The sequence below is a fragment of the Nyctibius grandis genome, chromosome 10 (genome assembly GCF_013368605.1).
Source record: "Nyctibius grandis isolate bNycGra1 chromosome 10, bNycGra1.pri, whole genome shotgun sequence".
NCBI classification, from domain to species: domain Eukaryota; kingdom Metazoa; phylum Chordata; class Aves; order Nyctibiiformes; family Nyctibiidae; genus Nyctibius; species Nyctibius grandis.
In genome coordinates this window covers 1,837,381-1,865,353 of record NC_090667.1, presented here as the reverse complement: position 1 = coordinate 1,865,353, position 27,973 = coordinate 1,837,381, and the positions used below count along the sequence as shown (strand labels likewise).

General features: G+C 43.6%; 1 protein-coding gene across 7 annotated transcripts in view; it reads right to left on the bottom strand.

The window, feature by feature from the left end:
- The window catches only part of P4HA2 (prolyl 4-hydroxylase subunit alpha 2), a 29,968-nt gene extending 5,682 nt beyond the window's left edge, over nucleotides 1–24,286 (bottom strand). For 4 of the 7 annotated variants that reach the window (XM_068408457.1, XM_068408455.1, XM_068408450.1 and 1 more), the window contains exons 1-12: nucleotides 24,242–24,286; nucleotides 22,888–22,991; nucleotides 15,419–15,518; nucleotides 13,629–13,725; nucleotides 11,953–12,104; nucleotides 10,289–10,426; nucleotides 8,814–9,053; nucleotides 6,914–7,125; nucleotides 5,960–6,136; nucleotides 1,919–1,989; nucleotides 1,585–1,684; nucleotides 360–413 (exon numbers count right to left, since the gene is read on the bottom strand). In XM_068408457.1, coding sequence (XP_068264558.1) covers nucleotides 360–413; nucleotides 1,585–1,684; nucleotides 1,919–1,989; nucleotides 5,960–6,136; nucleotides 6,914–7,125; nucleotides 8,814–9,053; nucleotides 10,289–10,426; nucleotides 11,953–12,104; nucleotides 13,629–13,725; nucleotides 15,419–15,500 — 1,323 coding nt within the window. In that variant the 5' untranslated portion in view covers nucleotides 15,501–15,518; nucleotides 22,888–22,991; nucleotides 24,242–24,286. Of the gene's footprint in view, nucleotides 1–359; nucleotides 414–1,584; nucleotides 1,685–1,918; nucleotides 1,990–5,959; nucleotides 6,137–6,913; nucleotides 7,126–8,813; nucleotides 9,054–10,288; nucleotides 10,427–11,952; nucleotides 12,105–13,628; nucleotides 13,726–15,418; nucleotides 15,519–18,524; nucleotides 18,547–22,887; nucleotides 22,992–23,374; nucleotides 23,423–24,241 lie in introns of those variants that run through there. The other 3 variants (XM_068408451.1, XM_068408452.1, XM_068408453.1) reach the window with 3 other exon arrangements.
- Nucleotides 24,287–27,973: the final 3,687 nt, after the last annotated feature.

Genomic DNA, 27,973 nt, shown 5'->3' with positions numbered 1-27,973 from the left:
AAGGGATGTCTCCTGCTCAGCCAGCTCCTACAAAGTACTTGAAAATATCCACCAAAGGAGGACTCTGACAACCTCGCTGAACTCAGAAGCCTAAGGGAACAATGCAGATCTTTTAGTGTCTCTATACTGTGCAAGGAACCAAGGTGACAAAGATAAGCAGGCAGATTTGTTCACTGTTCTCTTGAACTTTCAGCATCAGAGAAGGCAGTGCGAAGGCTTGCCAAAGGTCATAACCCATCCCATGCAACAGCGCTATACAGTCAGTGTCTTCACAGAAAAGAGTTTCAGCAGTTTTCTCTCAAAACAAACTGTTCCCCCCTCCCCATCCCACTAAGAAATAATTGAAAGTGCATCCTTACCCTAGAAAAATCGAAGTGTGGCTCATACTGCCCTCCCATTCCATAGTTGGCAACCTACAGCGTGGAAGAAGGAAGCATAAACACCCACTGAACTGCAAGTGACTGCTGCAGAAGATAGCATTTGCTCTCATATCTAAAACATGCTTTGAGAAACAGCACTTTGTGGCAAGATTTTTATCTATAGCACACTTAATTTCTCTTTAGATTGCCAGAAATGATGTACGTGATGAGAAACAATTTAAGGGCTCTTTCACTTTCACAGTTTAAGGGTTTCACTGAGACTATTTCTCAGCACCAAACATTTCTCAATGGCAGCACTCTACTTATCACTACAACAGCCTGTTTAACATGAATTAGAAGCAATATTTTTCCACATTCTTGCTCCCTCCTCTGAAGAGGAGAGAGCTGAGTGCATGTATTTCTCCAGTATGTGTGTCCAAACTAGGAGATACACAGCCTAGAATCAGAATCTGCATCACACATGTATGATCTGTTACATACACATGCCCATCCAGGAACACAGAAGGTTCAAAGTAGCTTAAAAGCAGCACTGTGCTTACTTTACCTGAAGATCACATAACTTATGATTTAGTTACTCTGAGGCTGCACTTAACATGTCTCCAAGATCACTACACAATTACCTGGTTTCTATGGATAGCCAGTAATCAACAGCACTTCAGTTAGGCTCTAAAACAGGAATTCAAGGAGCACAGAGGAACAGAAGCAGCAAACAGGCTAAGGTACAGCTATTCTGGCAGTGCTGTACCACTCCTCCTCTCCTTCCTCTCGCCAACAGAGAGGCAAAGATCAGACTTCATATGAGAATACAACAGGACTATGAAAAATATTTGGGTCTTCAAAAGGCTCAACAAGGAAGGAGGTTATACTTCTGCAGACTTGAAAAATAAGTGGCAGGCATTTCTCTCAAATCAAACTGGTAAATCAGATTCCTGCACAAAGTTACCTTCTACTTCTTTCTATCTCCACCCTTCCCTGCCTGACTAAAGGGAAAACATCTACCTGCCAGGTCCTTACAGCTAGTAGCAGCTGCGAACACCCCACACACCATAAACACCTTACCTACTCCGTGTGCTTATTAGACAACAGAACCCCTAAGAGGGGCTGGATAAGATCCAGCCTATGTTCGTATCTGCACGGGCACCAGACCACCCTGACCAGCAGCTAATTTGACCAGGATGAAGCCTGACAAGACATGTGTACCAACCTGCAATAGTTCAGCTGTTTTCACCGTTAACCCCGTGATCTGCTGCATTCGTTGATTCACTTTGGCCACAACTGGATCATCATCTTCCTCCAACCACGAGCTAGGATAAGGGAAGGACTGAAACATGTTATTTTGGAATACCAACCACAACAACCCATTTCCCCAAGGCAGAAGGATTCTTCCGCCCTCAGTCAGACAGCTAAAAGAGCCATTCACCATGCACTTGTGCAAGCTTTTGCTACATGCAAAGCACGTCAAGTTTTCAGCTGCAGATAGCAGATAACAGCTGTTAAGCACAAAAAACCCTTAAAGCTAAACTCTTCTCTACACTTACCTTTTTGATACCCTGTAGCTAGCCACTGTAAGGACACCGGTTTTGGGATCACGTACTGTGGCTCGTGCCAGCTGTGTCAAAAAATCCCAAAAGGGAAGAAACATCAACTACAGGTTAGAAAAATAATTTCCCTCATTTTAACCAAAATCAACACGTGATTTGTCCAGCTTCAATATATCATTGAACAAAAGTTATAGCTCCAATCTAGAGTTTGTTCTGATTTCATGCTAGAACAGTACATTCAGAAACACAAGTGCAATCTATCACCTGCATTTGATCCTGGAAAAAGAATTTGACTGACTGTACAAGCCATGATATTCATTAAATCCACAAGTACTGCTTGCTGAAAAGGCTTTGAAAGTACTTTTTTTTAAACAGCTGTAGTCAATATTAGCAAAAGGGAACAACAACAACTGATGAAGCCCAAGTTCTTGGCAAAGTGAAAAATCATTGGATACTCCATGAATTTAAATCAGCCTGCTCCTCGTGTGGACTGAAAAAACCCAACCTCATTCTTAGATGAAAAAGAACAAGTGAAAACTTTTACAGAACGAGTTACAATTATGGGGCAGGCAAATCCACAAAGGGCAACTCTCAACACTAACATGCTCAGGTTTTCCAGTTGGAAGATGCCTGCAACATCTAATTCACAGAGACAGTTTGAGATGATGTTACTACATTATGAAGGTAACTCTGCAAAAGCACAGTTCACCTATTCATTTTAAACACCAAGTAATGCACCACCACGGCTAGGCCGCACCACCACGGCTAGGCCGCACCACCACGGCTAGGCCGCACCACCACGGCTAGGCCGCACCACCACGGCTGGAAGAAAAATTTGAAACTCGGCAAAACTGATCAGATTTGCTGTGGTGTCAAAGTGACAGACTCCTGCTAGCATAACACAACAGGTCACTTCGGTTTTATACTTGCAGCTGAGAACAAGAACTGGGACACTCCTTTCTTTGACTGTCAACTCAGACCACACTTAAATTTAACTCCTGCAAACCACAAACACTTTAAATCATGCCTCCTTCCTTCCACTTAATTATAGGTCACAGAAAGCCTTTTCATTTGCATTTTCTTCACAGCATGCAGTCATTATTTCCTTCGTTTTTCCTCAAAAAAGTCTCCAGCCAGCTTTACAATCCATGTCAGCTGTCTTGTCCCTATACAAGGGTTCTTGGCATAGCAGTTCCTGTAATTCTGAGTCACTGTTATTTTGTTCCAGATTTCTCTTGCATAAATCATAACAGAAGAGCCAGGCTGGCTGAATGTTGTTCTTCACTTGTACAATGGAGCACAGCTTTTAGGATATAATTTAGCTTCCCAAACTTTTCGTTCCACTGCTGTTTTCAAGCTTGTACATGCTTGCTTGATTTCTGCATCTAGCATTTGATCTAAATAAATCAGAACTAAAATAAGCCTGACTACACTCATTCCCTATCTCCCCTGTATGACAACAGAACACTTCTCTTTCTGATAGGCAGGCTTCTTCACTTAAGACATGCAATCTGTACCTCACTTGGTACAACTGACTGATAAATGTAGACAGATGGACAAAGCAGCCTTATAACAGGCATTTGCTCAGCTTTGAAGAATCATCATAACACACTGGATTAGTCAGAAGCTTCATCCAGTCTTCCTCTTAGAGTCTGCGTTTAGTTTAGCATGTACTCCATCAGCTTTTCCTTCTGAGATTCTGCACTGCTGAAATCCTACAGCATTGAGCTCAAAGATACTCAGGTGTCCCTCTCCATGCCATATTTTTGCCTGCTGAGGCATGCCTGTATTGCACGTAGCATCCCGAACTTTGGGACTAAGGTTCTCATCCTTTCATGGCAGACCTGTCCCAATGCTATCCCACACCAATAAAGTTAAACATTTTCTTGACCCTTCCTAGTCAGCTCTGATCTATTGCCTGAAAAGTTGGAACTACTTTTTGAAACTGGAGTAAAAGTGATTGCATTTTGCAAACCAACTTGAACACAGCTACTCTCAATCACGTACAGATGTTGTTTCTCTACAAAACAAAAAAATATTGGCAAATGTAAACTGCAAATAATGTTAAAGTGCTTGGACTGAAAAAGTAAAAGTTTCTTGCAAATGTATTTTAGAACAGAGGAAGTGCTCATCTTTCTGAGCCCAAAACTAACATACTAGAGTGCTGTCTGAAAGCTTCCATGATTACTAACTAAAATTTCCTGGCTGAAATTAAGCTATGTTTATTAAGGCCCATCTCATCACAAGATTTGCATTTTCCATTCTTTCAGTAGCACTGCAGAATTTAAAGCTATTTCTGCAGCTGAGCTATAGACAGATTTAGAAAAAATAAGTTATAAGAAAATGGTTGCTTTTTTTTTTTAATTGCAAACTTTCATCTGAATCTTAAGACTACAATATTTACCTGCTCTTTCAGGGACTGATCCCAGTTCTACACTACATAGATTATACGCATAATTCCTCTGACACTAGTAACAGAAGAAAAACCTCAGTGAGCAAGACTTAAGGCTTTCCATAAAACTTTGAGCCTTATGTTCAACTTTGAACATAGAGGGAAAAATCAAACAAAAAAATTAATAGCTGCCTTATTTAGAATGTGCTTAATTTGATAAAATAAATTGATATGCTCTATTTGAATGTTTCCATTTTATCTGAAGCTCTTGAAGTTTTCTAGTATGATGTAATAGGAAAAAGTCTCCACTGATGGAGGTGAGAGTCCTCATCGAGACAGCAGTGCTCTGCCAACACTCCCATGGCTGGCTGGTAGTCACAGAAGTCCAGCTTCACAAACATTCCCAAATTATTAATGTTCTTAGGAAGCATCAGTTCCTCAGCCTGTTTCTAACTAGATATTTATGTTTTCATTTAGAAACACATACAGAAGGGTAATTCTTGACTGGAATTTTAGTACCACATTTCATAGCAGTAGCTAGAAAAGTGCTAAAATGAACCATTGATGGATAAAAATAGAAATGTTTGTTTTTACATGCTTGTCAGACCTGACAGAAAAGTAATGTGTAGCATCTACTACTGACCTCACACTGCCATACTTTTTGCCAGAAAGGAAATAGTTAGACATGAAATTCCACCTCCAGAAAAATCAGATGAGAGAATGACCAGCTTTGCATTAGGTAGCTGCTTTTTTGTGTGCAGAGTCACTAGAATTCATACCATGGGTAACAGGTACTGCATCAAAACCAGGGTTCCCACTGAAAAGCTGCTGCCTTTGAGCTGGATCCGCACCTGGCATACTGAAGCTGTCGTATCCATTTCTCTGCTGCACACCAGACAGCTATCTAGGTGGAAAAGTCAGATCTAAAGTGCTCTGGGAGAATGACTGCATTGTGCATTCGTCCTCACAAGTACTCCGTCCCTCCAAGTCCCAGATTGGGAACTACTTAAGAGCACAAACGATTTTCCACTCTGTGTTAACTGTATCCCAGTATTCCCAACGCGCTGTGTGTGGCTTCAGAACACCAGTTCCACTCATGGATGCACCATGGCATCTGAGTGCCTGCCTCTGTGCAGGTCTAGACTAGGGTTTAAAACAGAAGCACTGGATTCCAGGTTACCTGAAGCAAAAAAATACAAGCCTCTAGATAATCTTCTAGCACAACTTAAGAAAAACATTGTATCTTCCCACTTGTGCTGGGATTTGGGCTTTTTAAGTTTTGTTTTGAAGCTCAGCTCCATTTCAAGAGGCAGACTTAAGGTATATTGGACACCTACTCCTGTCACTGTAAGCAAGTCGGCCATCTACCTTTTCAAGTCTAGTCCCTAGTTTCCTCAGAGGTTTCTAAGCCATTTACTGAGAACTTTGCATAATTAAGTGCAACAATGCATAAATACCTTCAGGAGCCTGGGCTTTATGGTCCTACATCACCAGGCAGTTTTGAAACCGTTCCCTTTAGGCTCACAGCTGCAGAGTATCATCTGTAGTATGAAACCACATCTTTCAAATCCTTTGCCTAGTCTTTGCTAATAGAGATTAAAGCACGGAATTAACAGTCATTAGTGAGATGGAAGAGGGGAAATTACCCTTGGCTTAGCTAGTTGTTTAATTTTCTCAATTTCTTCATCAGACATGACATCATAGTATCGTACAATATGAGGGCTATCCCATTCATCTTCTTCCTTAAAGGGAGCTATGAGCAGATGAGGGTTTCTGTTTCCATCATGGTACCTACAAAACAGCCTTTTCTGTCTTCGAGGTGTCTGAAACAAAACAAACAAAACATTGTTTGCTCAACCACTTTTCATGAACTTAAAACAGGCAAGACAAAAAAAAAACCTAGCTTCATTCTACAAACACTGTAAAAGCCATCAGCTAACTAGCAAATTTAAGAGGTAAGCATGAGTGACTCTGCACTTTACTGCAAATAAAAACCAACATATGCCACTCAAGATACCACTGAGCAACATCTGAAACACTAACCTTCATGAGAATTAAATCATAATAGGTTACAGGTTAAGCAAATAAATACACCAACAGCAAGCTATAAAAAAAATGTCTGGTTCTTTTAATTAAAACTATGCAGATGGAATAAATTGATTCCTTCTCCAGTACTGAGAATTAAAGCCATGTTTGTTGAGAGGTACTGGAGACTGGTTGGTCAAAATAGTCACCCCAGAAGGACATGTCTTTAAGATGCAAAAGGGAAGGAATAGTGTAAGCGTGGCAAGGCATAACCAGCTCTCGGTGGAAAACATCTCCTAGTATCTCTGTACAGCCAGCATTTGAAGTGGCGGAGTAGACAGACCAAGGAGATTGATTTTCTACAACTTTTAAGAGGTACAGTTGAGAGCTGGTTTTCTATTCAGGATTAACAGCTAAAGAGGCCAAGATATAAGACACAAGTCTCAGCCTGGACAGAACTACATTAAATTTTTTCTTAAAAACAGCTTCACAGAAAGAAAAACTTAACATGTCCCACCAAGCCTGATCACTTATGCAAAGGCAGCACAGTCAGGAAATTCTCGCCTTTCTCTTACCATTTTTACCCCTTCACCTCTGCAAAGGGCCTCATAGATATCACGCTCCGGCAAGTAGTCAAGAGGCCTCTCATAGGCACCACTTTGCACCACTGGTTCTGTCGTCGTCATGGTCTTGTTTATTGACTTCTCTTTCTCCTTCTCCTCTCTCTCCTTCTCCAGCAACTTCTCAAAGTACCTCAGATTACTGCCTGCTCTCTCGTGAGTACTGTCTTCATTGGGAGAAGAACAGACAGAACCAGTGATTTATGCAATCTCAGGAACTGTTAATACAAACAAGTCTTTGTATTGAGAATGCAACAATTCTCCCCTTCTTAAAGCACCATCAGGCAAAGGCATTGGCTCCAGACTGCAGAAGGAAGGTAGGCATAGTCTGCAGAAGAATCTTTTCTGGAAGGACCTATCACAAAACTTGTATTCCACGAAAAAAGAATAGGAGTTTTTGGTCTTCACATCCCTCCTTTTCTCTCAACTTTTCTGCCCAGTTCTACCCAAGATAAGCAGATCATAGAGCTCATCAGCACGGATCAAGCTAGTCTACTTGTTGCACCCCTCCTCTCCACCATGCTTCTCATCCACACTGCACAAGCATGCTTTAACCAAGGACTGCAGTGGAGTCTCAGCCACAGGCTTCAGTCCCAAAGACCTGAGCTTCCTGGATTTGGAGGAGAGGTATGCGTTACCACTTAACAGCCCACCTACAGCATCCATCTCTAGATGTTTGTAGCAGGTTTATATGGGAGGTATCCTGGATCATTAGCATCATTGGATCTATCATCAGTGATTTATTAATGATGTTGGTATGAATCAATATCATCAATAAATCACTAAGGAATAACTCCCTGTTCACCTGTGTTTCTGGATACTAGCACCTAGAACAGTTTCTTTCCCTTCTGGCCCTCCCAAGCTTATTGTGTTTATCTTATGGAACTAATCCAGAAGGCCACTAAAGTAACCAGTCCTGAGAGCATAGGCTAATAGTGGCCAGATAAGGAAGCTGAGCCCAGAGCAGAGGAAGCTGCTGCTCCCAAAAGGGACTGCCAAGTCTGTTCCACTGTTTGGTGCTGATAAGGATTTGCATTCTGCTATCAGTGCTAAACCCTGCTGCAGAGGGAGCTAGATTCAATACTTATTCATATTGTTGTAAATTTTAATCTACAAATTCCAATGTCTGCAGAAATTAGACTGATACATGTTTTTCAACAGAAAGGCTTCACCCACACTCAGGATGCAGCTAACATCTAAACTAAGAACAACAGCTGATTAAAAAACCATACAAATACATAACACAGTAGATGTTAATTCTAACTGGACAGGATAAACCTTTCCAACGCGGGAAGTAGGCAAAGTTGGATAAGAAGCAATGCTTATTTGCTTTCTCAAGAGAAAGCTAGGAACAGACCACAGATACAAGGAGGTTTTAAGAAACTCAATTTGTTCTGAATATTCAGAAATAAATACTTTAAGATCTAGGACAAATTATTCTTCTGGCATCAAAGAGTGCCTACATTGAGGAATAGAGAGGAATATGTGAAGTTAGTAGGACTCTACAGAAGATAGAGCACACTACTTAAGTCCATGGTTGTCTTGATCTCCACTTGAGATAACCCAGGCTTTAACCATCACCAAACACATCATCTCAGTACACTGAAGCAAAGCACACAGGTACTGCAGTCAGACACACATTTGGTCTTTGGGTAATAACAGCATGGACCCTAATAGAGCTTGTTAAAGATACTTCATGTATAAGTAGTTTTTTTTCCAGGACCTACATTTATTTTAAGTCATCTGGCACGCTCTCCTTCCAGTCAGCTCACCAATATGTATGGGCCATGACTGTTCTTGGCTCTGTTGCTGGCAACACTCCCCCATGCTAGAATAGCAGATCTTTTGTTCTTACCAAGGGATATCAGACGTCTGGTAAGCTCCATGGCTCTGTGTAAATCCCCAAACTGGAAAACAGCATAGCTGAGATAATCGAGGATCTCCACTTTGCTGACTGTTGTATCCTCCCCCTCGTCGTGTTGTTTTAAGGCTTGTTCCATCCAGAGTACCGTGTGATAGTAGTCTCCATCGTTGTAAGCAGTCTTCCCCATACCAAAGCAGTCACTTACTGTCAAAGAAGATCTATATTTTGTTCCTAAAAACAAACAGAAAGCTTTAAGCAATCCACACAGAAGCATCTTTGCTTTCAAATACATGGGGCATGTTGAGGAATAGCTGTAAATACACACTTTTATAATCCAAAAAGACTTCTAAAAGACAAAGCTTTGACAATATTTTAGGTTCTATACTAAACTGATCACCTTCAGAATTCAAGATTAAATTCTATCCTAATTCTGTGGCATTAATTCCTTTGGAAACCAAGAGAAGTTTAACACAGAAATTACAGTGTTGAGGTACTGTGTTTTCTGTTGCAGACAAAGGCAGAGCAGACTAACAGCTTAACAGATTTTACTGAACCTACAAATCACTATTAGATGATCAGAGAAGCCTGACTATATGCAGAGCTAGCTTGTTTGCTCTTTACTGGAGGTGTATATTTGTGCACAAGCAAGCTGATGGTTATTTAGACAAACTGGGTATCCATTTGACTGTAACTGTGCACTGATTTCCGGTTGCTCCAGCTCAGCAGATGCACAGATAAGACTTAAAATGAAGTTCATTGTTAATAACTTACATATAATAAATGAAACTGTTTTGTCAACTCATCTACCACACTCTAATGAAGCCTATTCAGTTTGTAAACAGTGTGTTGCTAGCAACCGTAACCTGTTTCAGTAAGTCTCTCATAAGCAGCAGCAACAGACATTTATCAGGATTCAGCTGCCAAAACACTGATGCATCCCAATATATCTATGTACTTTCCAAAACATCCCTCTGTGGTAAAAACTGTTAATCCCCATTTCATAGATGAAGAACAGGAGCAAAGTTATTCAACCAAAGCCTCGCTGGAAGATCACTGCAAACAAGAACAGAGCCAAGCTTTGTAAGAGCCATCAGAGCAATGAATTGTGGAGCAGCTCCTTCCCTTGGTTCATGAGTTATTTGGGACAAGAAGTACCCATGGTAGTTGCTTACACAGTAACCAGCACAAGAAAGTATGCCATCCCGTGTTGTTTTGGTACAGCTATTATAAAAATCAGCATTTCCTTTTAAAGTAATACTAATTAAAAATGCTACTTGAGCTGGTCGCTGCAGAACATGGCTCCTTGGCTTGGGTGGGAACAACCCAAGTTGTTCTGAAGTTAGATGCATCCTCAAACATCTCAGCACCGTGGTCCTTCCTCACTGCTGAAAAAGGACTTTTGGAGAGAGTTTGAGGATGTTACCACTTCCTTCCTTTTGAAGCAGAGGAGACCTTTGTGCACTTACCTGGCAAGTTTCCTCGAGAGAGAGTTTCAGGATCCAGTCTGTATGTGTCCTGCAGGCGCATCAGAGCCTTCGCAGCTCCAGTCTCATCTTCTTCAGTCGGAAAAAACTGACGCTGAATTGTAAGATTTGCAATAAAGCCTTTGCAGTAAAAGGGAAAGGTGTTACTTCCAGAGTTTGAATAAATATCAGCACCAGGTTAACACAGAAGAGGAAACATCTGCTTTGATTTGGAATTGAGATTCAAATAATCCAGGTTTAAAGCCTCTTATTAGGCTCTCAAGTTAAAAACATTGTTTTCTGCCCCATCTGAAGAAATACAGCTCAGAAGCAAGAGAGGAAAGATAAATAACTAAAACCCTCCATTTCTGTGTGCCACACAATCACTAAAGTACAATGCCCATCTAATGATCTTCATTCTCCTGTAACGTCTCCTTCCAGCATGAAAACTTTATAGTTTTCATCAGCTCTCTTGCAACACACAGAGACAACTGCAGATCACAGCACTGGACAGTGATTCCAGACTCTGTACTCCAACGTGTAAAGCCATAAGAGCTTTTCAAATCTCAGCTCAAGGGACAGAGACCCCGATCCAGGATCCCCTAAGCAGGGGTAGGATCTTACTCTAAGTTTTTAAGCCTGACAAGTAAAAACAAATGACATTTAGAAATAAAATCAAATGCACTACATAAATATATCAAGGGTGTACAGAAGGTTGGTTGGGCAGAAGTGGGGGCAATCAATTGAAGGAACACAACCCAGCCATTTCCAGTCATGCAGCAAGCAGAACTGGAAAAGGAAGCCTTTAGAAAAATAATTAATGACATATGTACTCAATAGAACTGAGTATTTTATTTCCATCTAGGATGACTATTCCAAAAGGCAATAAAAATCTTGGCTGGAAAAAACTTGCAAGCACCTAAACTTTAGCATATGCAGAGTAGAAAGAGAAAACATGAAGCGTTCTGCCTGAAAAACAGAGCTGCTTCTCCAGTAAAAATAAACCTGCATTTAAAAAAAAAAAGCAAGCTGTGGGAGAAAATTCAGGCAGACACTTTGACAACATGATGCAAAAGCAAAGATTAGTGCTGGACACATTTGATTTAGAAGGATAGGTTTACAGATAGCAATCGTATATTACCCTGTTATCAACAGACTAACTACAACATCTGCCAACTGTTAATGCTGTGGCTGATATGAATTCCTTCACCAATTCAGAATGGGGCTCATTTTTATTCTTAAATCTTATCTATTGATCAACATGGTCAAAAAACGATGACCACCAAGAGAAGCAGCAGACTGGGAAAGCTGATGAGTAAGTTTTCATATGAAGGACCATAAAGCTGAAGACTAAACGTAAACCAATAGTTGCCAACACAGCTGACAACTTTAGGACATCCTGTTCTCCCCTTTGCCCCAAGCAGCACAAGCCAAACCAAGTGTAACAGGCCAAAGACAGACAACAGTTTCTTTGGGTCTTGACAGAGATGTATTTCAGTGGCAAGTGTCACTCACGGGGGTAACCAGCAAAAATGAAGCCAGTTATTAGTTTAAGTCTCAAACAAACTTGGCAATAATCCTTAAACCACAGCTGAGTTTGCAGCTTTCCAGAATACGAGGAGGATAAGCAGCTACCTCCTGCTGTCTTCTCCCCTGTACCTCCTTACCATCTGTTGTATCCTGCAGAACTAGGTTTTCCAATTCCAGCCAGTCAGTATTTAAACGCTTCACCAGCTTGTATGCGTTTACAGGATGTGCCAGGTACCCTTCTGGATCAGAGGTTGATTTGCTAGTCAGTACATCCATCTTTTCAGCCCAGCTGGAACGAGAAGTGTACACCTCAGTCAGAACAATTTATGAATGCATGTCTTCCTTCTTAAGTCATCCTAATTACACAGCTAGAATGAATTTATTGCTGCTTTCGCCATCATAACCAGCTTTTAAGTTTTCAACTTCACAAGGATAAAGTGAAGTACAACTGATTTTTTCAATTACAATAGTCTTTTTCTTTTAAAAGGAATGTGTTTCCCTGCTTACTACTTCAAACCTTACTACAGGTTCCTCTCTCCAGTATTCAATAGGAAGAAAACACTCTGCTGAGATAAGCTAACAGCTAATAACATAAGAAATCCTCTCTGAGCCTGCAACCTCCAACTCAGTAAGCCATGAATGAGCTATGGTTACAAACAACTTCACATAAGCACAGGTAAATATTGTCACACTACCTGGCTTCTCTATACTACGATGTTGCAACAGAACAAAAGATGGGTTTTCCAGATATTCTGTGCAGGGATATCAGATTCACAACATACATTAAAACCAGTCTCACCTGCATTCCCTTTTTAATTTACACTTTCAATACTTCTAATATTTATTTTGCAAAGTAGTAAATACTGTCAAGTTCTAGCCTCTTTATGCACATCACAACATGCTTTTGAATCATGAACATATCTCTGGAACTAACAGACAAAATACTCAGGTGTGTTGCCCTATTCAAATTATATAATTCAGCACCTCTGTTACAAAGCACATGCCTCACACTAGCAGGGCATGAGGGCTCAAATATTGACACAGTGGGAGAATACTCTTGCTTACAAATACACCAAAATATGACTCAACTGAAAATGTAACACATTAAAAAAAAAAGCACTTGCCTATGTCAGTCTGTGAAAAGACTTTTCAAAAAGAGATCAGTTTATACACAGATTGAACTGACATTCTGGTTAGCAGTACTTGAAGAGGAGATTGCTTTTCCTCACAAGGGCAGCTTTTCAAGAAATGAACATTTGTGTATATAAGTGACAAGGAATTCATATCATTTCACTACTCCATGGCCCTGTTCCCACCCTACACTCCCAAAGGGAGATCAAACTCTCACATCCAGCCTGGAGTTTAGAAATTCTTTGGAAAGCATGGCTCCATTTACAGGCACTCAGCTCTTCTGAACCTCGACCTCATTCAGACTATTCTAGTGTCACGCCCTATATGATATTACTTTCAGCTAAATAAGTATTAACAGTCTTCCTAAGCGACACAGAAAACATTAGTTGTCAGCAAGAGCCTTCCAAGTGATCTAAGCAATCAGGATATGTCCGAGATGTGCTGTAGCCAGGTTGGTGTCTGAAGAGAACAAGAACTAAATGATGTCTGAAGCAGGGCCCCTTCTCTGCAGGTTTATGGGAATAAGTTACAACCAAGTTAGTACCTATGGTCTCACTGTGATTATCTACTGAGGAAATGCTAACAAGATCCAGCAGCAAATAGTGGTGACAGAAAGGTGTGGTGTAAGTGAACACAGATGAGCCATTCTGACACCCTTCATTACACAAATCTCTCTCCCTACCTTTTAATCTGAGCAAGCTTGTTCTCTTCTGCTCGGATATATTCCTTTAAAGACTGCACCAAGTCTTTCTCCGCATAAATCAGGTCTGTCATTTGACCTAAAAACAGAGTATGAGCAGATGTTAATCAGACCTAAAAAAGTAACAACTTCCAACAGGACAGGAGACAGACCTTACATGCTCTAGGGCTGCTAAAACCACCACAAAGAGCAGACAAATTCAGGGTCTGCCCTTCAATGCCTGTAAACCACAAAAGCTGGTATACATACAGGTCTGGCATTCAAATGCTTCAAGGGGCTTTTAAAATCCCAACTTCAATGGCTCTTGTCACAGCTTTGCTGTGACCCTTCCATTGCCACTGAATTACTTTTAGTAGTACAATTGTATGCAAGACAGTCAAAAGGTTTGACATTAATACAGCTATTGAGTCAAAGCAACGAGAGATCCGAATAGTTGCCAAAGCATCTGGTTCTACATATGGATACAGATTAGGTCACACTAATAAATTATTAGTCTGACCATTGGCATCACTTGAAATTACAGCTTTTCAATATGGGTAACTGTGGAAACACAACCTAACATTAAGTACAGAGGAATTTCAGACTAATATTTGTAGACTGACACACACACTCTTGATTAGCATTAGTGGAAATCGCTAGCATGTCAATCCTAATTGCTACAACAAACTTTGAAAAGCAAAGACCAAACACTGAAAGATCAGATGAGATTTATAAATGCAGCCACAGCTTTAGTTTCAGCATTCCAAAGTAACCCTTAATGAGGCATGATTAAGCAGATGGAAGTCAGCAGGCTGTGCTGTTTTTAGAGTTAGGAAAGGTTCAGGAACAGGGAAGTGTGAAGAAAAGGTGATCCTTCACGAGGATCTACAAAAAGCTACTTAACTTAGGGAAAAAAAGACAACCAAATAATACACATGTAGTTAAAACACTGTTTAGGCAACTCCAGAGCACGGGAGCACATGCTGGAGGCTGGTAGTGAACACCACTCTGCCCTGCCTGAGCAGTTCCACACAGCGGTGCAAATTAAACCACCAGGAGTTTTGAGTTGTACCATTAGAAACAAAGCCCCACTGAGCTCAAAGCATGTTCTGGAGAACAGCCAGGTGTAGTTAATCTCTGTTATCCTTACTGGGTAAATTCCCCACACTGTTCCACAGGAAAACATTAGACCAAGTCACAGCAGGAAAGTCAGTTTGTGCTTATTTTTAGGCTCCACGACAACCACACATGGTTGTATCACAGCTATTAGAACACAAGAACTAAACTGTCATAAAAATCAATCCATTTTCAGGATTTATAACAATGTGAATCCTTCAGGATTTACTCAGGTCTTACAAAACACACATAAGGTAAGGGGGATATTAATTTTTCCTTCCGACATCTAACCAGCTTTTTGAGAAGACAGGAGATTTCAGGTTCTGTGAAAGAAAATTTCACATATTTATCACTTAAATTCTTTTCATAAATCATAAATTCAGGACTAAGTTTTTTAGCATAAGGTTTGTGCTGTGTTTAAGACAACAACAGGTGCACAATTCTTAGTAAAACACAGACACTGTCTTATTTTACTGACAGTCCCCATAGAAACTTGTATCACATTGGTCACAATGTGCTAAGTCACTAATCAAGGATGCAGAAGAGCAGCTTTGCCTAATGCAGGCAGTGTTTGATAGGGCCATATGAAGAAAGCCATATGCTTCAGCTGTAAACTTGAACAGTTTTGGCAATCACATTAACTACATCACAACATCATGCATTGATCCTTTCCATACCTATGGAGGTGAAGAACTCTGCTTCTGTGTGCCAGATCAGGAAGATCCAGGTAAAGGACACCAACTGCAGGCAGGGCTTCATCTTCCAGATAGCTCAAACCTGTAACAAATTAAAACAAAAATGAGTAAGAGTGATTAACTTATTTGTGAGAAAAAACCCAAGGCATTAATTAATCTTCATCTTCAGTCACTTCACCCTCATGAAAATGATTTACATCCTTGAAAGGCTGAACTCTAATCAGTAAAGCTTGGAAAAAAAGTCATGTTTAACCACAGGAGCTCAAGTGCTATCTGGTAAACTCTTTGGGATTTACATGGGAGACACTGCAGTCCATGCAAGGCCCATATGACATGAGTAATGGAAGCAACAGATTTGTCCTCAGAGACAGCGAGAACAGGATCTGCAAGAGCAGCTCGGTGCCTTCCACACCGTGCATAATTATAGTAGTAAATAGGAGAGTATGCAAAGTTGTATTATATTCCAATAATAATAAAAGTCTAAATTAAATGGTCAGACTTGTAGCATGCTATGAAACTCAGTTATATAAAAACTGTCTAGAAAGACAAATAGTGAGAAAGCCAAACAGAGAAATCCAGCATTTTGTAGCGTGGAAGTGGCAGTGATGGTTGGAAAAGTTGAAAGTGAAATTTCCAGCTCTGCTTATTCAGGATGCATCATCCCAGCGTATTGGCCTTTGGGCACAGCCCTTATGAATTCTGTATTTCAAAGGCTGTGACAGCTTAGAAACGCAGCCCCTCCAGATGGGGGCTGAAAGCAGACTATTACATTTTTAAGTGCACAGCCCACCAAGGGCATGGAAGGGAAAGCCAGTCTGAGCAGACAGGCAGACAAGTGAAATAAGGGATGCAAGGTCTGTACAGACGAGCCTCCTGGGAGCTGTAATTCTCCTGGCAGATCTGATGGCCAGGACTGCCTCTTCCAGGGAATTTATGAGGAGCCTGCACTGTGCTTGGATCAGCCCACGGCTCACTCTGGAGCTGCTGTTCGCCGAGCAGGAACAGCCCCCCCAGCCAGCCCTCGCTGCTGCTCAGCAGACACTGAGCTCCCCTAACACCCAGGCACTCAGCATCAAAAGGAAGATAACTGCTCACCTTAATCCAAGAAGCAATTATTCTTTATTCCTACCCATTGTAACTGGGTAAACCGGTAGCTGGAAGTGACCACTTGCAACCCACTCTTACTCCAAATACATTAAACAACATGCAGCTATTTGGGGCCAAATGGAATCACTTAAATCTGATAAGAAAGGGATGGATGAGAGAAGGGAAAATACATGGAACACCCTAAAGTTTCAACCAATGCAGCAAATGGGAAGGTATTAAAATAAGATAATTCTGGAACAACTCTAGCTCGTTCTTGCCTTGGGCTCCACATATCTGCCTGCAGAACATGAGCCAGGAGGTGAAGGTGGGTATCACCCCTTTTCTTCTGGATTTTTCAAGCCCTCAGCAGATAAAGCCCTCACCCTCAGTTGAACTTATCAGTGCCATGGACACAAACAGCAAACACACCATCAATGGTAACTGCCATCACTAAGGACATTAGAAATAGCTCTGTCCTCTGCTATGCATTATCACATGGCAAGATGATTGTTTTTAAATTACTCTTCTGATTGCTTTAAAAGACCACGTGAGGAATCAGAAACATTTGCCACAACAGTTTGCAAGCATGAGCAAGCAGGAAAATGTCTCACAGCATCATAACAAGTCTTCTCCTTTCCCCTCTTCTTTTTCTCACCCCCCTGCAAACCGCATATTCCCAAACTGCTTGTTTAAGTTAGTTCACAACCAGTACATGGGTAATCTGAGAAGTGAGTACAGCTGAATGAATAGTACCACGCAGAGGTCTGCCAACGCTAAAAGCCACAATAAGTGATGTAGCAGAAAGCACAGCAAGTCAAGAGCACTTGGGAAGTACATTAATTTGGATATATTAAGCCATAACTGTCCATCTGCATAGTCTGTCGTCGTTTCATGGAGTGGCTTTTTGGACGCCCTGCACAAAGCCTGGCAAAACAATTACAAGGGAATTTTCCAGTTAAAACAACACAACTCTAAGCTCTCCGCCCTGCACCTCCCAATCATGTTCGCTCATGGCTGAGGATATCTGCCAAGAAGCACACTTACTACAGCTAGCAGCTTGTCTTTATAGCAGATCTTTAACAGCTTTGCCATCCTACTCAGATTTACTTGAGTCAATAAACAGAAACCTCAGTAAACACAGAAATCAGCTCTTGCTTGAACAAGCAGGACACCTGGCTGCAGGGTTTCCAAATTGTTTGTACACACTCTTTTCACAGCTGTTACTCAGAAAACCAGCACCACTAATGAATTACAGGAGGCTGAACATAATGTTATAACCACATTCTTGGACAGCACGAGCATGTGTGCAAACACACACGTATACATGCCCACCCCACCACAGCTAAACCATCTGCTAACAAAGAGGGTCAGAGAGGCAGAAGGGACATTAGCACCTCCTACCTCAATAACTAAATTGAGACAAATGTTTATGAGTTTCATTCAAACAGAGAATGGAAGAACTTAGTTGCACAGAAAAGCCACATAAGAAGTCTGTGTAGGACAAATACTGCCTACGTTCCCAGCTTTTTTTAAACAGCATCTTCAAATGATGAAGACATGCTGGACAGGTGAATTTAGGATCTCCTTTTATTTAAGTGAGAATAACAACATGCCTCTGTGACAGACTGAGAAGGCTTGAGCAGAGCCACTGGGCTCAGCCCAGCCTTGGGCTACAAGAGCCCGGCCATGCAGGAACCGAGCGGGCAGTTCAGTTACCCTGAGCTGAGGATGAGAGACAGCCCAGGACAAGCGTCCTGCCCTGGCTGCCCTGAGCTGGGGCTGAGAGACAGCCCAGGACAAGCGTCCTGCCCTGGCTGCCCTGAGCTGGGGCTGAGAGACAGCCCAGGACAAGCGTCCTGCCCTGGCTGCCCTGAGCTGGGGCTGAGAGACAGCCCAGGACAAGCGTCCTGCCCTGGCTAGGCAGGCTGCACCAAGCCCTGCCAGCACAGAGATCCCAAGGCCATGCATTCCTCACAGCTGAGCACTTACACAACCACCTTACCTGAGGGACTGTTCTCACCAGAGCAAGAAGCTGGTCCAGCAGCACCAACAGAGCTAAACTTCTCCACATACAGTAACAGACACGTAATGCTTTGCTCCTTTCCTTCCCTTAAACGTGCCCAGCCAGCCAACCAAATGGATATTGTACACACTCTTCTTTAGGAGCCCAAGACCTCAATGAATCATTGCTCCCACTGGAAAGAGTGCTGTCAGACTCCAGAGAGCACTGGCAGAAGGAAAAAAGGGTTCTTTTAGACAAAATAGACCAGGACGGAATTTTTCTCCACAAGTTAGAGCAAATTCTTCATTAAATAAGCTTTCTAAAAATCCTTAATTAAGAAGATATAAAAACATGGACCTGACTTATAAAAGAAAAGTTACTTGCATATCTACCAGGGTTACCAGTTTCTCACCCACTCTGAATTTCCTATCCAGTCATGGGGGATTCAAGCTAGCTCCCACACAAGCCAAAGGGAGGACTTTTTTCAGGTCAGAAGAGGAAAATACCTATTACTCACCCAGTCCCTTTAGGGCTCCCACTGCCGATCAAACTGATAGGCTGCAGTCTCCTTTGTATGCCACAGAACACTATCCTCACAGAGCCTTCCTTTAGACAGGAGGTGGCAAATCTACCCACATACGCTGACACAAGTCAGAAGAAACCCTACAATTGCCTGACAGCCTAAAAGCAGGGACTAACAAAAGCGAGTCCTTCAGCCAGGCTCCAAATTTGTACAGACTTCTTACGCAGAAGAATTAAAGTGGAACCAACACAAGACCAGTCCATGCAATTGAAGGAATAAAAGTCACACTCCTTATCCTTGCTTATTATGGCAAATCAGGACAGAATGCGACTCCTGCTGTATTGTGAACTCTCACTTTGATCACATGAACTCCAGAAAAAAAAACACAGTATTTTTTGACTCCACTACTCAGATGGGATAGCTCCCCCTTTGCCATCAGGCTTCTCCAGGGAAGGTATACAACTGGGGCATGATTTAGCTGCTCCAAACTGCTACCAGCAAGGTCACCTCTCTTCCCAAACGCTGGAGTGGGGGGAAAAAGTTTCACAGGGTTAATTTCAGCCCCTGTGAATGCATTTCTTGCTAAGTCTAAATTTCAGTCTCCAATCCACAGACCTCAGATGACGTTTCCTCACAGCCACTCCAAGGTAGCTCACATTCACGACAGTGATGCAGTTGGATAACAGCTAAAACAGGTATAATAGCTCAAAAGTGAGGAGAAAGCACTAACTGTGCAATACTTCATTGATGCATACGAAATTACAGTTAAAAACCTGCGTACCATCACTGGCCAGCAGACTGCCAACTCACTGCTTCAGAACATTAGCAATATTGAGCACAGATCACAGCAGAAACCACTGCCCTGTCAGTACCTTAAGTCATCAGACATTCTCTACAACATGTTTCCTTCATGACAAATTTTAATTACTCCTAACAGATATAGCTTTCTATTTTTTCCAGGTTTTTGGTTTGTTTTTTTGTTTGTTTTTTCCCCAGAGCATACAGCAATGGTTTCTTCCAAGCAATTAGGACAGATGACTATTCCCTGGTTTGGTTCTGTTCTTACAGACTATACCCACACTTTGCTACAGGGGAATAAAGTTTGTGAGACAAAGTATCGTAACTAGATACTGTCAAAATCTGATTAATATACCGTTTTTCTGAACCATCACAATGCCACAACTTACAAGTGATGACACAAGGGTCACAGCCTATCTCCTCTTCTTTGCTTGCCTATGCTACTAAAGACACCTGGAAAAATCACTGCTAAAATAGCAACTTCCACATTGTATCTAAATTTAAAGTATCATGGTGAAATCTAACAAGCAAATCACTACTTCAAAGCCACCTCAGGCCACAGATGGGTTCTTGGTGCATATACAGTCGAGGCCCACACGCCAGGCTCTGAAGAACGGTCCATCCTCAAACAGCAATTTGAGGTTGGACTCTGGGATGAGACAGGTTTGTTTGGGGTTTCTCCAAATGCCAGTGCCTTCCACCCACTTGTCTTATTGCTTGCAGACACAGCAACAAGTACTGAACTGACTGCGCAGCTGGCTTCATCCCCTTTCCCCTCCACAAACAACGGAGCTTCAAACATAGGCAACAACTTGCTCTCAGTATCAATGGCTGTAGTTAAGGCTAATTATATTTAAGTGGAAAATAGTACAAACAGAAAACTGTGAGATTGCTGACATACTTAGAGCCAAAAGATGGGCTGAATTGTAAACAGATTTTCAGGGTGTTGCCAAGGAAGAGCTTCTCTCAATACCTCTATAATAAAAGCAGCCATAAAAAAACATCCAGCTTGCAGCAGTATTTCAAGTCTTGCAAATCAGCCTGACACATTAGCCAGGAGATGCCTGGCACATGATGGCAGCTATAAAACTATTTTAAAATCATTAAATACTAAGGAAACACATTAATTTTATCCTAAGAAAGCAAACCTTTACCATTGGCTGAAGACAAACAAGTAATTCAGGGCCAAAACTCACTATCCACATGAACTCAGATGCTCCATTCAACCACTCTCTGACCCAAAGAACTCTGAATTTCAATGCCCACCAGCCCCCCACCCAGACCGCACTGCCGCATCTCAAACCTCCTGTCAGTATTCACAACACTGCCAGTGCAGCATGCAGTTATACAAGCAGTTAGCTCTCCATCATACCCAGGGGGACACGAAAGGCATTGCTCCACAGAATCAACGAGGTTGGAAGAGCCCTCTGGGATCATCGAGTCCAACTATTGCCCTGACACCACCATGGCAACTAGACCAGGGCACTAAGTGCCATGTCCAGGCTTTTCTTAAACCCCTCCAGAGATGGTGACTCCACCACCTCCCTGGGCAGCCCCTTCCAATGCCTAATGACCCTGGCTGAGAAGAAATGCTTCCTCATGTCCAACCTGAACCTCCCCTGGCGAAGCTTGAGGCTGTGTCCTCTTGTCCTGTAGCTGGTTGCCTGGGAGAAGAGGCCGACTCCCACTGCGCTACAACCTCCCTTCAGGTAGTTGTAGACTGGACTAAGGTCACCTCTGAGCCTCCTCTTCTCCGTTTCAACATCAGGTGCCTCCCTGCAAGCGAGTTTTCTCTCTTCACCATCAGATAACTGCTTCTCAGCTCCTTCCTCCAGCACACATTGGATTTACCGCTCAAAACAGCTTACGCCAACACCACTACCTTTCTTGCCAAAGGGCTTAATGTGCATCTGAAAACAATAATTGCCTAGCAAATACAACACGAGTGCCTTGTATTTTTCAACGCAAGCCAAAAGAAAAGGAGGAAAAGCTGTTCAGTTGCACGCACTAACAAGGATACAGTATGCTCGTGCAAAGCTGCACGCATTTCTTCTAATGCAGAACGGCTTGTGTTATCCTTCGTTATAATCACCACCTTAGAAACTATAAACATCTTGATTAGCTCCCAACAGGTTTTTTTAAAACCATAGCAAAGAATATTTCTTCTGCACTCCAGCAGGCAGGAAAATTCATGCTAGTCTAAGGCACAGCAAATCTGCTCGCGTCTTACTCTGCAGTGTCTGCAAGCTCATACCATATGAGGCAGACTAGAACCAGATCCCACACTGTTAGTGAAGACAGCAAGATTGCATGCTCTTTTTCCACTAGAGCTTATTTTTTCAGCATTAAAATGTAAACTGCATTTTGCTGTGCAAAGCCCATAATTTTAGTATATCATGATACTTAACATAACCTTCCATATGCTCATAGAACATTAAAAGAATCTTCCTGTTCAGAAAGAAGAGGTTTTTATATAAAAAGGTCTGCTCTCAGTGAACTGTTTGTTTCAATTAATATCAGCAATTTAATTAAAATCAGACATTATCTCAGAGGTGCTGGGGTTGACTCTATTCTAAGATCACCCTAGAACATGCCCCCTACCACACTCGGCATTCTCATCTCTCAGACATATAGAAAGCCATACACAAAAATCAGAACTAGTCATAGGAAAAATATCTATGTTTACAGCTTGCTCCTTTGGAAGCTTGCCAATATGCACAGCATGGAAATTACAAACAGACTGGATTCCTGACTTAAACCTAGACTGAAAAAACTTCTTATACCAAATGGTAAATCATGCTCCCTCTGCTGTTACTGTCTTTGAAATACATAATCATACTCAGGGCTCGTACTTCCTGCACTGCTTCCCAGAGGATGATTAGTTACATTAAAAAAATTAATCTCAAGAAATTATGGCATAAGCAAGAAGCAAAATTCTTGCCTGTTAGTGTCATAGCAATGCCAATTTATAACTGTAGAATAACGTTCTGCCTGTAAAACACGAGTGGCAGTTATTGGTTGCTATATATATTTGCAACATACCTGCGGGATTATTTCCTAGGTTCTTAATGCCAGAAAATTGAAGTATTACCCTGGTGAAGATGGCTGTGGTGGCCTTCCAGCTTAGCGTCACCCTCACAGAGCACCTATAAAGTTAAGGGCCAAGAGGTTTTGTTACAAAAATGTCTCCTGGGAAAGCCGACCTTCAGTACTTACTGCTGAGGACCGGGGGTGATTACTGGCTAGGAACACCAAACATCACAAAGTCAGACAGCTCCAAACATAGTCTTTATTTATATATTCTCTTTCCTTCTTGCTTCCAGGTTATAAGGACATTCTTTGCTGCCCGAAATAAAATTATTCCTGTCTGGTCAAAAGGATGTTTTGCATTACCAGGACACAGCAAGCTCTCGCACCCCATCCAAGCTGTGGTAACCCTGTAGGTAGTGCCTTCAGCTCCCACACCAGCCTGCCCTCCGCTGCATCTGCACAACCCTTTTCCACCAACGCTTCGGTTACTGCATCGTACCCGTCACACACCACTGTCTGTGCTCTCCTGGCTTATCCACAGCTCGGCCGCACATCCAAGTGCTTCGACAAAAATAAGGACAAGAATTTTTTGGAAAACAAATCTCAGGTTAAAACAAAATGAGACAGGAGTAGAATAAGCAGGTTTTGAACACCTTTATGAAGCTTAAGACACTGTTTGCTCTGTCTCAAAGCCATAGCAGGCTGGAGGCGCACATACATGCAGTTAATGCAGCTGACACACTATAACCTAAGTCCTGGGGTAGGATCAGTCATACCTAAACCCACACTGCAGGAAAAGGGGAATCGGCCCTTCCACGTCTTGGGGGATGACGATACTCCCAACATGTTTACAAAACCCAACGATCTTTTGAAACGGCATGTTCGGCTTTCTCCCCGCCAGCCCCGCTGCGAGCCCCCGGCGAGGCCAGCAGCAGGCAGGCAGGGCTGACCCCGCCGCCAGACCCGGTAACGGGCCGCTGAGCTGCCGGTGCTGCTCCGACGCGACGGAACGCGCCCTCCGGGGCCAGCCGAGCCGGTAACGGCGGCACTTCAGAGCCGGATCCCCCTCCCCAGTCACCCCCGACCCGGCTGCCCGACCGCGCACCGGGCCTGACCCCCACTCCTCGCCGCCCTCCCCGCACTCCTCACAGCGGCCCCGGGGAGCCCCGCGGGCGGGCTGCCAGGAGGGGCTGCCGCGCGTCCCGGGGGGCTGCGGCACCGGGCGCGGCTGGTCCGCCCGCCGTGAGCCGCCGCTGCCGCCCCGCAGCCCCGGGGGCCGGCTCCACCTGCGGCCGCGCCACCGCCCCCCTGCCCTCTCTGCCCGAGCCCCTACCCGGCTCACCCTGCAGCCCCCCACCCAGCTCACCCCGCAGTCCGGCTCGCCGCGCTTCTAGAACCGCCCCGGCCCTTCCAGCCGCGCCGCCACCGGCCCCGCCCCGGCCCCGCTCCTATTGAGCCGCCGCCACGTTTGAAGCCCCGCCCCCGGCCCCGCCCCTCCCGCCGTAATGCCGCGAGTAGCGGCGCAGCACTCACAGCCCCTCGGCCCCGCCCGGGATCACCTCAGCCCCCCCGAGGCGCGGCCCTCAGGCCAGGCCTGGCGTGGAACCGTGGTGTTCCCCGGTTAAAAGCGGATTCCGCAGAGAAATTAAACACCACCCGTGAACGCTGCTGGCTGTAGAGCTGCCTGCCCTGCTCTGAAAGCCTGCCCTGCGGGCTCGCTGTGCCTGCGGCTCCGGCACTGCCCGCACGGCCGCCAGGCCAGCCTGAGCTGGGGTATCTCCAGCGCCCGACATCTCCTTCTGCCTTAGGCAGCTGGTAGCCCCATAAGGAGAAGGAAAATTATGTTTAAAAGGGAAATAGAGAAGAAGATCACTGTACTGGAACGTGACTGGAACGTACAGGCAGGGTGGGGCAGGTTGAGGAAGGAACGGCCGGTCTCCATGTTGGCATGGGCGGCCCGAGCTCCCGCTGCGGCTCGTGGGGTCACGGCACACCTTTGGGCGAGGACGGGCTCAGCGACTGAGGCATGGACAGAGCTGAAACAAAGCCAGAGAAGATGATTTCCCCAGCTCACCAGGAACATCAAATTTGCTTTCTTTCCCCCATACAAACTAGTATTCACACCAATTCAGAGTGACCTTCGTCATTACCAATCATTGTAACAGTTACCTTAGCCAAAAATAACATCTTTTCAATATTAAATAGAATCAGAAATCGAATCAGACCACACAAGACACCAAGCAACCTCTTGCTTTCACTCACTGAAGCTTTTACTCCACCATCACAAGTCCATTTGCTGAACAGGGATCTAGTGAAATGTAACTGAAAAAAGCAAGGTTTGGGGAGATGACTCACCATACCAGAATCCATAAAGAAAGTGGAAAATAGGGAAATAAATATCTAACATAAGAGTGCAATTTCACTGAAGCTTTTGGCAACTGCTAATATAAACCATAATAAGAGGGTCCAGATGTCCTGTCACCAGAACGTCCTAACAGAGCTCCAAATGTTGCACGTGCAGACCCTTTGTGCATTAACATTTATTTGGGCGAAGTCAATTTCCATCGTATATTTAGAAAAGATTGCATTACTGTCAATGAAATAACCAATCTGTAACTCTGTGATGGCACTGAAGATCTTAGTACATTTTAGACACTGTAAAAACAGTGTTAGTCTTCAGAGACGATGTGATTCAGAGCCAGTTCTTACTCAGTTCTGACGCTCCTTTTTTAACCTGTTTTTATGATAGATTTTTTGCTCTTACAGAGAATTTTTTTCTCTATTTTAGTGGAAAGGACTAAAAGTGTGTTTGTAGAGGGAATACAAGAACACATGAATCTGTCTTTGCTCATGTGAATAACCAGCTGTACACTCCTTTTGGCTCTACGTACAGACCACACGATGTAGTATTAGCACAAAGAGCCTTGACTACTTAATGTTTCTAAATACTTATTAAGTGTTATCCTTATAAAGTACCAGTTTTGCTTTAGCTATATTGGCTTTGAAATTCTTTTATATGAAGCTGCTGGCCTTGCAGAGTGGCGCTGGCTGGGACCAGGAACATGTCTCAGGCTAAAAACAGTCCCTTTGCTTCTGCCCCTGGAACAAGGGTGAGAGACTTCTGGTAGAAGACAAGAACAAGGAGATGCTGCTCACTAAGCCACGGTCCAGGGAGAGCAGAGGGCAATGGCTGGAGGTGGTTTTTTAACATCTAATTCTACCAGTCCAGGTTGATGTCCCTTCAGCACGACCCCAGCTGGCACCTGGAGAGCTATGACATGGACATCTGGTTTAAAATCAGGAGAATCAAGCATCCTGTGAGTGTTTCAAGCCCTTACCTTCCTGAAAAGTGGAGTCAAAATCCCTTTGCAGAGAGCTTGGCTGCCAAATGCACAAAGTATTCTTGGATGCCCCCTCGTCTCTCATATTACAAGGCTTTTGTCTGAGACCTTAGCAGAGGAAATATTAAAACTATCTGAGAGTACTTACATAGTGCAGTATAGTATTTCCCATAAAACAACGCACTGAGTCAGAAAGAAGGAGGCAGGGATATGTCTGGATAACAGAACTCTTTCTGACCTCAGTGCAGCTCAGGTTTCTCCCTGAAACCGTAGCTAAAAAGTACATGTGTAAAAAGATCTTGTACATGAATAAATTCTAAATTTAGCTGTGTGTCTGTTGCTCTTCCTTCATTTTTTATGAATAAAAAAATAACCACACCAGATCATAGAAGAGCAAGAATGGAAGCCAAAAACCAAGGCATGCCAACATCCTCCCTGTGCTGGTCAAAGATTCAGCCAAAAGTCTGACCAGGGTCTTTACATCCACCATATCTAGAAGATCGTGCTACGCTACAGAAGTGGTGTCTGCTGAAGTATCATCTAATTATTATCCTTCCTTTAGTGTGTGTGCAGATGGATCTTACAAGCTGAGGATTTGGCGCACCAAAGGAAATACAAACTCCGTTGTCAATGAGGGGCAGAATTAGGGGGACTTCTGAAGTGAGGGAGAGGGTGGGTGCAGGACTCGGCTGAGTCTCCTGCGCTGGCTGCACCAGTGGGCTCAGCCCTGGTGTTAGTCACTGTCTGGTACCCAGCTAACAGCAAAATCACAGAGCATTTGCTGGTACCAAATTCCTGAGCATTTGTCCTGAATCAGAACCCCTGAGCTTTAGAGAAACATGGTCCATCACCAGGAAAAGGCGTGACTGAGATGCAAGGTTGGCCAAACACGGGAACAAGGCTATGAGGCTGGACACATCACCTCACTATGAACAGACTTGGGTACAAGATCCTCTTCGAATGATACACTGTGCACAGCAGCAACTGAAATCTACTCCAGGTTACTGCACACCCATCGATCAGTGCCGCAGCCCACGCAGCCCACCGCTCCACGCACTCATGCTGCTCCTCCACTTGGCATCTGCTCCCTGGATTGCGAGTAAATTTGTCCAGCAGCCAGCTCAGGCCCAGCTCAGGTGTCTCCATATGGGGCTGCACTGCACATGCTAAACAAACCCCGCTGTGAAACACTGCGGTGTCAACTATGACAAGTTTTGTCCTCTGACACAACTCAGAGACCTTGGCTGCAAACAAACTCCTGCTCTGAACGTTTCCCGAGCAGTCAGGCCTGCGCCAGGGTCCTCCTGCGAGGGGCAAAAGGCCCTTTGCACTTACACCCGCTTGGGAGCTCAGTCCTGCGAGGTCTGGAGCCACCCTGACGCTGGTGCAGAGCCGAGCGGAGCAGAGTGGGGAGGCTGCACGCAGCAGCCAGTGTTATTCAAGATCGCACCCCTTGAGGACACCAAAGTGCAACCAAGAGAAACGAAAGGATGGGATTTATGCGTTAAATTCTGCTGCAGATAAGCTAGATGAGAGTTAACGTGAGATAAACACACAGCATGCAGATGGAAAAGGTCTGTCCTACAGAGCGGGAGCTCCAGCTGTCTCTGTGCCAGGTTTGGGAAACTGAAGCTGGATTCGCCGGGAGCGTCGGGAAGATGAACTCGGGGAGGAATACGACGGCTCGTGTTCCTCTTTAACATAATTGTGGTACAGCCGAGGCGGGTCTGGCAGCGCTCTGAACCGTGCCCAGCTGC